The sequence below is a fragment of the Aethalodelphis obliquidens genome, unplaced genomic scaffold (genome assembly GCF_003676395.1).
Source record: "Aethalodelphis obliquidens isolate GAN/ISIS:26980383/991018 unplaced genomic scaffold, ASM367639v1 scaffold14, whole genome shotgun sequence".
Classification (NCBI taxonomy): Eukaryota; Metazoa; Chordata; class Mammalia; order Artiodactyla; family Delphinidae; genus Aethalodelphis; species Aethalodelphis obliquidens.
In genome coordinates, this window is record NW_020837958.1 from 5,478,153 (window position 1) to 5,494,022 (window position 15,870).

At 56.0% G+C, this 15,870-nt stretch overlaps 1 protein-coding gene across 1 annotated transcript in view; it reads left to right on the forward strand.

The window, feature by feature from the left end:
- Positions 1-473: 473 nt before the first annotated feature.
- Positions 474-15,870, forward strand: part of ALX4 (ALX homeobox 4) — a 44,525-nt gene continuing 29,128 nt past the window's right edge. The window contains exon 1 of the mRNA XM_027114941.1: positions 474-1,044. Within this exon, the coding sequence (XP_026970742.1) occupies positions 594-1,044 (451 nt within the window). The 5' untranslated portion in view covers positions 474-593. The remainder of the gene's footprint in view (positions 1,045-15,870) is intronic.

Below are 15,870 nucleotides of genomic sequence, written 5' to 3' on the forward strand. Positions count from 1 at the left end.
AGTTTTACATACCCCCCTCCCCTAGGCCAAAGCTTGGACCCACCAATTCTCAGCCTAGGCTCGGGAGCCCGGGGAGTCCAGACATCTCCCTGGCCCCGCCTTGAATCGAAAAGGCCTTTGGGCGGCTCTTGGTAGAATCCCCTCCGAGCGGCGAGCGAACTAGTGGCATCTCCTTAAGGGGGGGAGGAGTTAGTGGTGGAAGGAGAGTAGGGAGAGGGGAGAAGAGGGAGAGGAGGGGGAAAAAAAGTCAAGAAAAAAAAAATTCACTCTATTTTTCCGCTTCAAAATCTTAAGAGGGTTTGGGAGATCTGGTCAACTTTCCGAAACATCTGAATCTTTTTACAGTCCTCGGTTCTTTTCCTGGGCCAGCTGTGGGGAGGGAGAAGGGAGAGAGAGGAGGGGGTGAGAGCGGGGAGAGAGAGAGAGAGAGAGAGAGAGAGAGAGGCGTGGAGCGGAGGAGGGGGGAAAGCGAGCAGGCCGGCGCGGAGCGCACAGCCACCGCCTCCTTGCCTCTCCAAACTCCCAGCCAAGGCGCGCGGTGGCGTCCTCGCGCTCTCGCTCGCGCCCCCGCCCGTCGCCCGCCCAAGCCAGGCATGAATGCTGAGACTTGCGTCTCTTACTGCGAGTCGCCGGCTGCTGCCATGGACGCCTACTACAGCCCGGTGTCGCAGAGCCGGGAGGGCTCGTCGCCTTTTAGGGCATACCCCGGCGGTGATAAGTTCAGCACAACTTTCCTGTCGGCTGCCGCCAAAGGGCAGGGATTCGGGGACGCCAAGAGCCGCGCCCGCTACGGCGCGGGGCAGCAGGACCTGGCGGCACCCCTGGAGAGTGGCGCCGGAGCGCGGGGCTCTTTTAACAAGTTCCAGCCCCAGTCGCCGGCACCGCAGCCGCCGCCGCCGCAGCCGCAGCCGCCGCCGCAGCCACCCGCGCAGCAACCGCATCTCTACTTGCAGCGAGGCGCCTGCAAGACGCCCCCGGACGGCAGCCTCAAACTCCAGGAAGGCGGCGGCGGCCACAACGCGGCCTTGCAGGTCCCCTGCTACGGTGAGTGCACGTGCGAATCCCTCGGGCTGGGGTCCCCAGGACCCAGGGCTTCGGCACCTTCAAAACCCGTTCGGCTTGCGGGAGGCAGGAGTTGGCGGGCTGGGAGGCGCGGGGCCGAGCTGCGTGTGACTTTGGGTAGGAAAATGGGGATCGACCGCTCCGAGGAGACCAAGGGATAGCGGAGCGTCGGCTATTAAACTCAACCTGGAGTCTGTTTCTCCCCTCTTCGCCGTTCCCCCAAACCACTTGCTTTGCGCTGCCCGCCGGGCCGACTTTGAAGCGGATGCTTCGCACCGGCTCAAGGCGTGCGGCGGGAAACAGTCGCAGCGCAGCGCTCGGGCGCTAGGCTCCGGGGCTGCCGAGGCCTCGCTCCTCGCCGGCTAGGGGGCTCCTCGGGCGGCGCCGCAGGTGGGAGCGTCGCAGGTGCGGAGCCCGGCCGGGAGCCTGGAGCGCAGTCGGCGGAGCGCGCCCGGGATGCCGTGGAACCGGGGCGCCACACGCGTGCGGGTCCGGAGACGCCTGAGGCCGCGGAAGACCTGAGTCGAGGTGGTTCGCGGCGGGCAGGCGGGCCGACCAGAGTTCCCGAGCGTTTCTCCTTCGGCGATCCCCAGAGGCGGCGGCCTCGGAACAATGGTTTAGGACCGACCGGCTGGAACAGAGCTCCAGGCGGCACAGTGCTGGGCAAGAGGGAAGGCTCTGGGTCCTGATTTGGGCCCACGGGGAACCTGAGGCCTAAATGACCTCCAAGCCCCCTTGAAGGCGGCCTCAGGACGCAGGCCTGGGCCCCGAAGCGCCGCGACCGTAGTGGAGGAGAGAGCCTCTCAAGGGTGGCCTGAGGCCAGAGCAGCTGAGGAGCCTGGGCCTTCTCTCCCACAGAATCGGCATTGGTGAGCCCCAAGCTGGCAGGGAGAGAAACTGAGAAGGGAGGGAAAAACGCCTGGGCTAGGAGCCCTGGGTACACACTCTCCCCCTGCGGCCTTGGCCTTCAGGCAGGGCCCCGGAAATGAGCTGGTTCTGACAGGACAACGGCTTTGGCTGCACTGATCCAGGCCCGATGGAGAGACACCAGGCCTGGGGACAGAGGTGGGACATGGTGGAGGCCTTGGCGACTGGGATAACCTTAGGAAGCAACGCATGGGAAACGCTTCCTTACACTCAGCCTCTGTCTGGCTCCCCACAGGCTCAGAATTAGTCCACTAAGTGGTCGTTGACACGCACACTCACACATACACTTGGACTGTACACATACACACACAACCACTTCCTCATGAGCAGCGCGCTCACACACACACCAAGTACGCTCATGTGGCTTCGCACAGAGCCACACACTCTCAAATCCACAGGACAGACTGAGCAGATGTAGAGAGATCCGGTGGCTTTCCCCACCTCCTCCACCTTTCCTCTCCACCTTCCTGTTGGAATGAGATCAGGCACTCGGATCACAGACACTCACAGCTCCACACAGGTGCTCCTTCCACACTCAGGTGGAGAGGGGCTCTCGCCCTGTCCACATGCACCAGCCTGCCAGCCCCGGGGATCAGGCTCCCTCCTCCTGGCCTCACCCAGGCCCCTCCTGGTCCCTGTCCTTTGGGAATGTTAGGTGTGAGCAAGTCGCGGACTGAGGGACCCGTGGAGGTTCGCTGTGCGGAGCCAGGGGACTCGCATGTTTTCTTTCCCACCGCACTGATTTTTCATGTGTTCGAGAAATTCACCAGTGAGGCTTCTGAGGAGGCTGAGTTAATTAGGCAAGGAGAGATCCTGAGCTGCTTTCAGCCTCTCATTTGGAAATGTCTTCGGGTTCAGAGGGAAAAGGGAAAGAGCTAGACCCCTCTGAGCACTGCCTCTGAGCCCTGCTGGGCCCCCACTGCCAGCCTGCATAATGTTTCCTCTACAGGCAGTAGCCGCTGGGGCAGCCCACACTGTGACCTGAGAGTAAGAAATCCCTCTAAAGCCCTGTGTCCTCATCTGCATCACGAGGAGATAACAGTAAGGCCTCATGCGGTAGTAAATGTTCCCCCACAGAGCAAGAGTCTAGCCTCCCCGCTCCACGTTTCCACCGTCGGCCTCTGTGCCGTCGGAACCTGTAAGCACCCAATTGTGAGGACAGGGCAGGCCCCCGACCTTGCGCTAGGCAAAGCCAAAAGCTACAGGTTGAGACAAAAGGCAGCTGGAAACACCAACAGGACCCCACTTCCCTGATGCCCGAGATGGAGGCCCTGCTCAGGGCAAAGCCACAAACAACAAACAGCTCTGCTTGTTCTTTCCCTTCTCTTAGCAGCTGCTGTTTCTCTGGCCAAGAGGAGATTTCTGGCTCCTGTAGAAAAAAAGTTAGGCACATTAGGTCCAAGAGGAGGAAACCGAGGCACCAAGAGGTGAGGTTCTGATCTCTGTAGAGGCAGCTGGGAGGAGGGCCCCTGGAGCGGGCTCTCTAGATGGCCAGCAAGCAGGGAGACTGAAACACACATTGACATGGTTCTCTCCCACACTTGTGAGAGCATGTACTCCAGAGCGGGGGAAATGGGTCTAAGGCAAAAACCTCAGATGTCCCCAGCAGCTTGGGGAAAAGGCAGAGGCAGACACGGCTTTGGTGCCAGACTTGCAGCGGCTGATCTCGGCCCCCACCAAAGGGAGCTTTGACCTGGCAACCTCCTTCCCAGCTCTGTTGGTCCCCCCGTGCAGGAAGCCAGTTCCTCCGTCTGGGCAACTGCACCGAGCGGAGGCGAGGGTCTGAGGTCTCCTTTGGGACGTCAGCCCAGGGAGCCAGTCCTTGGGTCCAAGCGCTCCTTGGAAGGGTGCGGGTTTGGGGGCTGTGCTGGGGCCACGGCGAGAAAGCCTGGGGCAGGACAGCCGCCTCAGGTCTCCAGTGGCGGGGCTTCTCGGAGATGGGGAAAGAGGAGGTGAGAAGCCTTCCACGGCTGCAGACGTTCCCTAACTGCGACTCCGTTTGACTCCACGGTCCCCCCTGGGTGCAGAGACATTCGCGCTTTACTAAAGAGCCCCACTGTGTCCTCGCGTGTTGCAATCCCGACCCCGTCAGGCTCCGGGTTCACACGCGGCCTTCCGAAGTCCCTGCCCGCTGGCCCATCCTAGGCCGCATGGGCCCCAGGAGACACGCCAGGCTGGAGACCGATGTTTCTCAGCCGGGCGAAGAGCCTCCTCGCCGCGGGAGTAGGGACCCCGGCACCTCGCTCCCAACGCGGACGACTCTCCAAGCCGCCGCTTGCGCGGCCCGCCAGGCCTTGGCCTTGCGCCCCGGAACGCTACCGAGAACGGCCCTGCTACCTCCTTCTCTTTCGCTTTCGATTCGGTGCACGCAGGTTTTCGTTGCTAGCCCACCGCTACCTTCCCATCCAGCCGTCCGCGAAGGCAGCGCTCTTAGCGCAGAGGTCTTGGGAGACGAGGGCAGGGCCGGAGACCCCTGGGGCACCGCCGAGGGGCTGGTCTTGATTTGGCGAATTAGACGCAGAGTTTGAATGCTAGAGATATTTATTTTCTCCCACCAGCACAATCCACACACCACAAAATGTGTAAACTCCTCCTGGGTCATATTCGACTTTACTCAAAGAACCGGGGTGTGTTTTGTGTAAGAGAGACACCCCCCCCAAAAAAGGCAGCGAGAAACCGAGGCTTGCACATTAGCCGTAAGAGCCCCTGGGTGATTGTGGGAAGATGGAGGGAAAACTCAAGCCTGGGAGCTGTGACGTCGACCCCCGGTCAATTTTGGGGGTGGGGGAGGAGAGGAAGAAAGATGCTTTTTATTTTTTACTTTGTTCATTTCTGTAAGCTCCAGTCTGCTCTAACAGTCCAGGCTAAACACATACAATCTTAAATAGAAAAACAGAAGGCCTGGATTAAAGGTCTAGTATTATTTTAAATCAGTCGATGCGCACGAAGTTTTCTTTATTATAATTTATATACAGTGAAGTACACAGTTAAGTGGAAAGTTTGAAAAATTGTTATGTACGTGTTCGCTGTATAACGACCACTTGGATCAAGACGCAGACCATTTACGTACTGTATCTGTAAACGAAAACTTTGGGTGGGGGGATTTTTTTTTAAGTTGTTGTAAGGAAATTTCAGAAGAGACTTCAGGGAAGCCAGAGAGCCTGCCCTCCCCCCCCCCCCCCCCCCCGCGCGCCTCCTGTTCGCGATAGCGGCGTTTCTTCAGTGGGCTGACCTTGTACTCCCGGATCTGCGCGGTCCCTACTCTTCGAGGGAACTAGGGGCCGCGCCGGGAACCTTGCTGCGCAAGGCTCTCATGAAGTCGCCGAAGCCCCGAGTTTTGCCCGCTGCAAAGAGGGGCCACAGCAGGAAAACAAGTTAAATGTACCGTACATAAATTTTTGCCGTAGTCCCCGAGAACCTTCGTTTCAGAAAGCAGCTGGGCGCTCTTTTCCGTGGGCATACCTTTTCACCTTGGCCTCAGCTCCTTTCTCTCTTCCCGCAAGTCTGCCCTCGGCTTTGTTTTGGTGGCAAACTGAAATATGAAATGGAAATGTAAGGGCCTTTGCATGTTGGTGTGAAAGGAGGCTGGAGTCCCGGGGTCTGTGTGGGGTTCGGGCTTCTCCGCCGACCCCTGGACCAGGGTGCCCGGAGCAGCAGGCAGGGAAAGAATGTGAAAACTGTCGGGCGCCCGCGAGGCTCCGAGGGCCTGGGATGGAGAATGGGGAGGCTGAGCTGGAGTGGGTGTGCCTTTCACTGCAAGGAGAGGGGAGTTGGGGGCCGGATGCGAGAGCACGCTTGGCTGGAGAGAACTCTCAGCACCCGCAGCCTCAGCTCCCCCCGCCCTCAGGAAACCGAAGGACCTAGGCACAGGCACTGTTTCGGGTGAGGCGGTGAGATCGAGGCTCTGCATCGGGACCTCGCCTGCCAGGTGCCACCTGGCCACGTGCTCCCGCAGCTACGGGGCTTGCCAGGCGTTGCTGAGGTGACAAGGCAGGTCGTCAGATTCGAAAACCAAGACGGGGGGACTCAGCTATGGGCGGATTGTCCCCCAGCAAGTTTAGAGTGAAAGACACCGCCCCACCTTCGCCCTTTGCCCCGGAGCTGTGGGTGCCACAGGCCAGCCTTCTGTTCCGACCGGACAGTGAGAAGAGGCCCTTTTTTCAAAACAGGGCTTTTCTGGAGAAAGAGGCGGCACTTCTGTACGGCCACCAAGGCCTCCCAGCTGCAGGCTGGTGCTTCCGAGATCAGAGTTACTGGTGGCCCCCAGGGACCTTCCATCCAGAGGTGCAGCCCTGTGCCATCTTCCCTAGCCTACACATGTGCAGATGGGCGGCAACACCCCCAACTCCATTCAAGACGCTCCTTCTTCACCCAGTACAGGGCTGCGGGGTAGCCCGGGGCGGCTAATGCCATGCTGCCTGGAAGCTGGTCTCCCTACAAAGGCTGCGCTCAGTGGTGCGACAGAAGCCTCCAGTGTGTCCAGGGAGGTGTCGCGGGAGCTCCAAATGCACCGGACCTGAGCACCCGCCCATCTCCAGTGCATTCTGCCACTGACCCTCTTCTCTACCCCATCCCACCCCAGACCAGCAGCACCAAGGAAGAGAGGGAGCGGTAGAAGGGGAGTTGAGGCTCAGTAGAGAGGAAAAGAGATACGCAAAGAGGATGCTCAGAGCAGCGAAAGGCTGGGGAATGGGTGGCGATTCTGAGCAGCGGGCAGTTTCGGGCAGCTAGAAGGGACAATGCGCGTGAGGAGAGGAGGGTTACTGGGAGATGCCGGCGGGTAGATGGGGCGCTGAAAGGGGTGCCACTGCCTGCCAAGTATCTGTCTTTCCCGAGGACCACGCCGCGTGTACTGGGGACCACAGGGTCGGGGCTGCTGGGTGCGGGCGACACTGCGCTTTGGAGAAAGAGAGGGAGCCAGCGTGCGTTTCATCGGATTCTTAAAGCAGATTGTCTCAGAGCGGATTCTCCTTCCAAACTGGGGGTCCCGAAGCCTGGGTGTCAGCCCCAAGCACCTCGCAGATGGACTGCTAGGGACCCAGGTCGGGGCAGAGCAGCAGGTTCTCCGAGCTCTCCAAGGGTCATGGTGGAGAAGATTGAAAGGCTGTGGAGGGTCTGGGCCGGGCGCGAAGGTCCAGCTTGGCACCCGTCGAGGCAGGGCACACATTCTGGGTTGAGGTGGCAGCGGGTCTCCACCACGGTGTTCTCTACTCACTGCACGGCCTTGGGAAAATCCCTCCCCTTTCCCTTTCCCTTTTAGGTCCGAATTTTAGTTCTGTGAAATGCAGGAGTCTGGACGATTTCCAAAGGCCCTCTGTGCTGGGGTTACTGTGCTGGTAACCACAGCTGGGGTTACTGTGCTGGTACCAGTTTGGACCCCCCTCACCCTGTTTCCCTGCCCTCGTCACCCTTACATACATTTTTTTTTTTTTTTTGTACAGGAGAAATCGGGGTTGAGTGTGCCGGGAAAGGCTTTCCTGGAAGTGGAAACATGTCCTGAGGGTTTCCTGGGGTGTGCTAAGGGGCGCAGGCGCCAAGTAGGCAGCAGTTCCAGGTCAGGTGGGCAGGCGGTCCTAGAGCATCGGAAGTTGAATGCAGGCTCTAGATTCCATCCAAGCTGGGGCTTCACTATGGAGAGGGGAGAGGGGCGGGTGTCTTTTTGCTCACGAGTGACCAGGCTCAAGTCGGGGGCTCAGGGGTTCCTGGCCCCTCCACTACTCCTGTCCCCTGTCTGCACCCATCTCCCCTATCTTGGCATTTACTGATCACCTACCATGTGCCAGACCTCCTAGAACACACCCAGCGAGCGGCTCCCTGCTATCCTATATACCTTCTGTCCTTCCAGGTATATACATTTGGGCATAGGAAATGTTTCCTGGCCGGAAGGATGAATGAAGAATTGGTGTCTCATTTGAAGTGTTGCCGGAGTGTGGTTAAGTGCCCCTGTGAGCATTTCCCAGTACCTTGGCTGGTGTGGGTGGAGGCCTGGGGGTTTGTGTGAGCGCATGTCCATCATGAATGCAGAGCGGTGTGCCCCGCCCATACTCATCGGTCCGGTCTGGTCCTGCTCCCAGGGTGATGCAGGGGACCGTGCATACTAATTTGTGTGCGCTCCTGTATGGAAGGCATGCGTTCCCCAGAGTTTCCGAGGGTGCAGCCAGTGTAGGTGAGCCGTGTGCGGGCGAGGGTGAGCTCCTGTGCAAATCCTGGACACCCCTCCCCCCTACGCCCGCCCTGGGGACCGCGCGTGTTGTAGGCTCTGCCACCAGAGTCTCGGGCCAGGAGGCGGTGACGAAGAGCCTGTGTGTCATGGCCCGTGGCCTTCTCTGTCGCTGGTCGCAGCTTCTCAGGGAGGCTGACTCACCGAGTGGCAGGCTGAGTCCCCCTGTGGCCAGCTGGGGCTGGGGCGAGCCCAAGCGTCTTCCTGGGGCCCTCACCCAGCCCGCACACACTGCAGCGGGGCCTCCTCCTACCTCCAGCTCTTGAATGTGCCCGCGGTCCTGTGGGGCTGGCTGTGGAAGAGTCCGCACCATCTTTATGCATACTGCAGATCTCATTTAACAGATGAGCAAACTGAGGCCTAAAGAGAAGTGGATCCCCACAGACCAGTGGGAAGGGGGGAACCACTGCTGGGGGCAGGGGAAGAAGGAGTTGGGGAGTATCCGCCCCCCCCGGCCCCGCCCACTGTCTCCCTTCGCTGTAACCCATCCAGTAAGCCGCAGTCTGTGCATCAAACAGGGTAGATGTTTGCAGTCTCCTCCTCCTTCAGAAATAAGGTGGGCTCCACCATGAGCTCCTGGGATTGCCGGGGCAACAGAAGAGCACCCGGTGGGATTGCAGGAACTCATCCCGAATGTGACCCAGTGGGGCAAGGACTTCTGCTCTCTGCTGGGCTCCCTAAACCAGGTTTTCTTTCCTAAGTGCATGGAAACCATGCAGTGAGAGCCCAAGCGGGGTTAGCTGAGGCCACATGACCGACTTCCTCCTCTGAGGTTGACCATGTGCCAGGCTGCGGACGTCGGTTGGATCTAGAAGCCTGGTACTCAGCCCTCCAACGTGATGGGTCATGGTGTCAGGGTGGGTGCCCCACCCGGTCCCAAATGCCCTGTTTCACAGGGAAGGGGACTGAAATGCCTAATTCCAGTTGCTCACCAGACTTTGCCTGTCCCTGTGCCAGGCCTCACGGGGGATTCTGTGAAGCCCTGGACGCAGCCCCTGCCTACAGGTCCAGAAGTCCTGCCTTCAGAAGACAGACTAGTGACTTGGCTCTTTGCAGTTCACAGGAGCGGTGCTGGGAAGGGGAAGCCCAGATTCAGGCTGGGCAGAGAGGGGCAGCTTGGCTCACCCCACTCCCCCTGGTGGGCGGAACCTCGCCCAGGAAGGTGAGGGCTCAGAGAGGTTGAGGGAAGTTGGGAGTTGCCACAGACCAGCTGGATCTCCTCTGCTGGCTGAAAAGCTGGCAACTTCTTCTCTCTTTTCTCCTTTTCCCCCTCCATGCCTTCTCTGTAGGTCAAGAGATCTGGGTTCAAGTATTGGCTGTTCCCTGGAAATGGCCCTGTGCCTTTGGAACAGTCCCCTTATCTCCCGTTCCACTCAGTTTCTTCATTTGCAAAAGGGGATCTGTTTGGGCCTGCCCTGCCTACGTGGGAAGGGAGTGTGAGGATGCAGAGAGGTAGTGTGCCTGCAGGTACATCCTGCAAGGTCATGTTCTCCACCTGGGAGGACTAAGGGCCCCACCCCCTTAGTCACCTTGCGCATACTAAGGTATTTTGAATGGGGGGGGGCAGGGTTCCAATCAGGTTTCAGAACTTCGGTGCCTCCAAGATTTGTGGGCCTCCCTGATATCCAGGGGTCTCCCTGGCCTTGTCTGCAGCCCCACCACTCAGCCACATGGGTTGACGTCTGGCTCACACCCCAGCACTGAGCTGGGTTGGCTCCGCGGCCCCCCTTCAAGGAGGGAGCTCATCGAAGGGCAGAGTAGACAGGGATGCCCACGGTTCTATGCACAGATCTCCTTTCAGGGCCTCGCTCTCCCATCTGAAACCCCCTGCCTGGAGCTAGTTGATTTCTGAGGCCCTGGGGTTCTGCGCTCTTCCAGGCCTCGTTGTACCAAGAGGTTCCTCGGTCCAGCCTGCCAAACAGGAAGAGTCTGGCGGTCTTGCCTGACGCCCTGCCTCAGGACAGGGACAGCGAGGAAGTGAGGCTGATGGGGTGTGAGGCAAAAGGAGGTTAGAGTTGGCAAGTAAGGCCTCTGCTGCTGAGGACCCGTGTGACAGCTCATGTTTCTTGAGCACTCCTGCCTGTGCCAGTGCGCTTCCTGGGTGTGATTTCACGGAATCCCCATCTCAGCCCTGAGAGAGAGACCCTATTATCATCCCTATTTCAAGGATGAAAGCAGACTCGTAGAAGATGAGTAACTTGCCCAAGGTGGGGCAGCTCGGAGGCGCAAAGGTAAGTACTTGACGCCCAAGGGCTCTGAGAACCCAGATGGCATCCTTTTGTGGGATGACCCTAATTAGATTTGAGGTCACTCTCATCCTATCCCAGATGATATGGGATTGAAAGACTGGGTTTTACAAATATGGCCCCCAAAGAGTTTCTCTCATCTTCCCATCTGCGGATGCAGTGGCACATGGGAGGTCAAGGATGGGCTTGGTGCCTGGCAGGTTGGAGTCTAGACCTGACCTTTGCCCTTAGGCCCAGCTTCTTCCCTGTTCAAGTGTTCTGCTGCGCTGCGGTGAGAACACGGGGCCAGGCACTGCGACGGGACCTCATAACTGTTTTGAGGGATTACTCCTTGAGTTCCCCGAGGCCCCAGGAACGTGCCAGAACCTCTGGTCAGGGCAGGGTGGAGCTAAGGACCCTGTTTGGGAGCAAACAATGGGGAAATACCTTCCTCCTGGAGAGGATGAGAGACTGCCGTGAGGCTTCTGTCTGTTTTGTTTCAAACTTTTCCCAGAGCCTGGAGAAGGGCTTGCTCTACATGGCAGGGGCTCAATGAACATTTGGGAGGGAAGGAAGGAAGGGAGGGAGGGAGGGAGGGAGGGAGGAATCAGGATGTGAAATGCTAGGAACTCTAAAAATCTTTCTATCTTCTCTTCCTTCCTCCTTTTGAATCTGAGCCTGGATGAGAACCCAACTTGTAGTTCTCTTGTACCCTGGTGGAAAATAATTTATTTCCCTCAGGGACCCCTCTGGGGAGTGGGAGTAGGGAAGTGTTGGGTCGCCCTGTTTTGCACAAGCCTGGAGTCCTCTCAGCCTCTGGCAGTTAGAGGAGCACCTTTTCCCCCCACTGTTCTCCTTCGCTGTCACCTCCAAGGCCGCAGCTAGGGTCTTGCTGCTTCCACCAGGCCAGCTCTAGTCACATAGGCGTCCCTCTGCCCGCCTCCCCCCGCCACACGCACTCCTCTCAGGTCTCCCCCCTTCCCTGCAGTGAGTTCTGGGCTCCTGGTTCTTCCTGCCGTCTGCCTAGGGGGGCGGCCCCAGGGCGGAAGATGTTCCTCCCTGGGTACCCCATCCACTCAGCCCCGCCCCACCCCAGGATTCTGAGATTCCACACCCTCAAGGGATGCAGCACTGTGTTCCGGCCAGGATGCTGTCCTGAGCTTACAGCCCAGGTGAGAAGAAACATTTAGACCTGAGCCTGGGGTGGAGTCAGCACTCAGCAGGTGGTGGCCACCACTATGCAGTGAGCCAGGCACTCTGGGAGGCGGATCAGAGAGGTGGAGGAGACTCTGATGGAGTCTGATGGAGTTCCTCCTGCCTCTTTAGAGAGGGTATTGGGCATAAACAAAGCTGTGAGAGGTGTCCTGCCAAAGGCTCCCCCTCCCATCCAACAGTTCCTGCCGGCTTGTGCCCCTGTGTCATCAGGCATGGAGCACTTGGCAGTGATTGAGTTGATTCCCACCCATGGGAATGTGAAGACATGGGAGTCCTCAGGAAAAGTGCGAATGGACTGAAACTTAGTGAGTACGGGCATTTGAGATGGGCCTTGGAGGTTGAATAGGAGCTCACCAACTGAATGAGCTGGGAACAGCACTCTAGACTCAGCAGATAGCACTTGGGTCAGGGAAGTACATGGAGTGTTTGGGAAAGAGCAGGTGTGTGGCTTGCTGGGGGCATGATGGACACAGGCCAGAATCTGCCTGAGGAATGACAGCGGCAAAACCGAGAGGGCCATTTACTTTCTGGTGAGGTATTCAGACTTCAGGGAGCCCCTGGAGGCCTCTGAGCAGTGCAGTGAGAGGCTGAGACCCCAAGCTTAGTGTAGCCTCTCTTAAAATTCAAATCTTTATTTTAATTAGGGATAATTTTTATTGTGGTAAAATATACATAACATAAAATTTACCACTTCGAGGATTTTAAACGAACAATTCACTGGCATCGAGTACATTCGTAGTGTTGTGTAACCGTCACCACTATTCCCAGAACCTTTTCATCATCCCAGATGGGCCCATTAAGCAATAACTCCCCATCTCCCTCTCTTCCCAGCCCCTGGAAACCTCTGTTCTACTTTCTGGCTCTGAATTTTCCTACTCCAGGCACCTCATAGAAATTGAATTATACAATATTTGTCCTTTTGTGTTTGGACACTTGTATATCTTTTTTTTTTTTTTTTTTTTTGCGGTACGCGGGCCTCTCACTGTTGTGGCCTCTCCCGTTGCGGAGCACAGGCTCCGGACGCGCAGGCCCAGCGGCCATGGCTCACAGGCCCAGCCGCTCCGCGACATGTGGGATCTTCCCGGACCGGGGCACGAACCCGTGTCCCCTGCATCGGCAGGCGGACTCTCAACCACTGCGCCACCAGGGAAGCCCCCATTTGTATGTCTTATTGGCCATTTGTCTTTCTTCTTTGGAGGAATGTCTATTCATGTGCCCATTTTTGAACTGAGTTGTTTGGCTTTCGTTGTTGAGTTGTAGGAGTTCTGTGTATATTCTGGATAGTAATCCTTTATCAGACATGTGATTTGCAAATATTTTCTCCATTCTTGTCTTTTCACTTTCTAGATGGTGTCCTTTGGATGCACAAAAGTTTTTAATTTTGATGAAATCCAATTTATCCATTTTTTCTTTTGTTGCCTGTGCTTTTATTGTCATATCCAAGAAATCATCGTTAACTCCAATGCCAGGAAGAATTTCCCTTATGTTTTCTTCTAAGAGCTTTATAGTTTTAGCTCTTAAGTTTAGGTCTTTGATCCACGTTAAGTTAATTTTTGTAGATGGTGTAAGATAAGGGCCAAACTTTATTCTTTTGCATGTGGATATCCAGTTTTCCTAGTATCATTTGTTGAAAAGACTGCCCTTTCCCCATTGAATGGTCTTGCCAGCTTTGTGGAAAATCAATTGACCATATGTTTGCGAGTTTACTTCTAGGCTTTCTATTCTGTACAATTGGTCTGTCCCGGCATGGCCTTGTGAGATGAAGGTCCAGAGTTGCAGAATATGGGGAACCGCATTAAGTCATCCTGTTCAGTCCCTCGCCTCCAGGCCAGAGCCTGACCAGCCAAAGAGATTCAGCTCTGGGACACACTTGTTTTCCAGGAAGCAGAGCTGGTGAGAAGGGGTGGTGGGCAGAGCTAGTGGTGAGGGTGCCAGAGCCACGACCTCGGCCTCTGAGTAGGCCCCTTGCTGTTTGGGAGCCCCCATGTCCTCCAGCTGACCCTCCTGTGAGGACATGGCCTTGGGGGAAATTCTCCTGTGCTCTCAGGGTCCGTACACCGCCTCCTGAGAGGACCGAATCTGAGACTACTCCTTTTGGTAAGGTGATCCCAGAGCGCTTTCCCCATGGAGCTGGGAGGAGCTCTAGGAGGGAGGTCCCCTGTGCACGCCCCCCGGCTCTGTACTGTTGGCCCTGTGAATATCTTGAAGATTTTCTATTTGATTCTCATAAGAGGCATTTGCTGCCCCCTGTCCTCTGCCCTCCATCCCAAGTGCTGTCCAGTGAGTGACTCAGCCAGGGACTAGATAGTATTCTACACCCCTGGTAGGTGACCAAAGGCGAGGGGGGCTCTGCCCCTCACTGTCACTGCCGGTGGAGCAGTGGGAGCCCCAAAGGGGGCTCTTGTGAGGCCGGTGCTTCCTGCCTTGGAATCCCCCAGCCCAGTGGAATAAACAGAGGCCTAGACTCCAAGCCAGGTGCCCAAAGGCGAGTAACAGGCACAGTGTCTAATGTTCTTGGAATCTTGTAGAAACTGGGTTCATCCTACAATTCAGCTGCACAGGCTGCCTGAAGCTTCCGATGCCTTGGATTCGGTGAGGCCAGTGTAGCCAGGACCTGGGAACAGATTTCAGCCTGTCTAGCTGAGTGACCTTGGGCAAATTAGTTGACCTCTTTGCCTCAATTTCCTTATCTGTAGAGTGGGTATATGAATAATATTGTGAGGATTAAGTAAGATGATATAGGTAAAGAGCTTAAAACAGTTCCTGGAACAGAGTAAGTACTCAATATATAGTAGCTGTTATTTTTGATAGGATTTTGCTGGAACTTCGAGTAGGTGAAGCCGGAAACTTTGACAAAGACTTATGGTTGACTTGAAAGCATAAAATTGGAAAATGAGCAATTTATTACTGAGTCCACACTGTGTGGTTGACAAAATGTTTTAAAATACGGATGAGTGATGAAAGGGGTGTAGGCCGGCTGTCTGCCTAGCATGGGGTCAGGAGGGATCAAGGATGGGAGAAGGGTACCCCCGGGCCCCTCGGACCCTTCAGGCCACATCTCCCCAGGCTGCCGGGGAGTTTAGGCTCCCCTTCCCTAAACTCACGGTAACTGACTGCTCGTGGACCAGCCTCCTTGTTCGCTCAGCATCAGCTCTGCGCCAGGGATCAGGGGCCGCCTTGGAGAAACACTGCCTGAGCCGAGGCAGGTGGACAGCCAGGGCCGGGCTTTACCTAATAAACTGCACAGGACTCAGCCCCTCAGAGGAGATGACACGAAGCCATTTTTGTGCTACACAAAGTACATTCTCACTGTTTCATGGGATGATTCATTTCCCTGAGAAGTACTAACAGAGTACTGAAAAGAGATGTACTCATCACATATCCACTGCGGTTTTCTTGGTAGAAGGTACACACCGTACACTTTAAAGCAGAGACGTATTTGACATTTTGTTCAGTCCAGATGAGCAGAAGGCAATGAAAGCATCATTCTTCACCACATGTTTGTTGCAAATATTGGACTATTGAACATTGTTTATACTTATTACACGTGATGGGCAAAACACTTGGACCCCACCTGCTCCACATCCCAGCCATTTAGATGGAAACTCTAACAGCTTAGGTATAATTTTGTTCTAGAGGTTTTGAATTTTTAACCATTTTATAATTTTAAAGATGGAATTTTGTTAAGCTAAGATTGAATAATCTTATCCAGCCTCATCAACCTCAGAAAACTTTAACTAGCAGCCTCACAATTAATTCAGCCATTATTTTCCCTTCTTGTCCAAGGAGAGAAACATCTTCTTGCTTTTTTGGCTTGTAAGTGATTCTTTAGGTTATGAACACAGCATGAACACATCTGGAGGAAGAAAACACTTGATTTTGGTGGGGAAAAAAAAATTCTCTCTAGGCCGACGTGGTCATTCTGCAGGCTGAGACATTTAGTTGCTTAACGAGATTCATCTAATTCAGAGGGTATTTGTTGGGTGCCAGATGTGGGGACCAGAGCTTGATAAGATGTTTTCCCTGTCCATGATGAAGATACTGTCTAAGGGTGGAGGCTGCCATGCACCCACACTTGCAATGCTTTGTGAAAAGTAATCTAATTATTAGGGGCCAATAGGGGAGTTCCGAGGAGGGCATGGCAGGAAATCCCCAAAGAGGAAGTGATAATAGACTCGGGCCTGGAAAGGTGACCTGGGGTTCGCTGGGCAGAAGGGACCC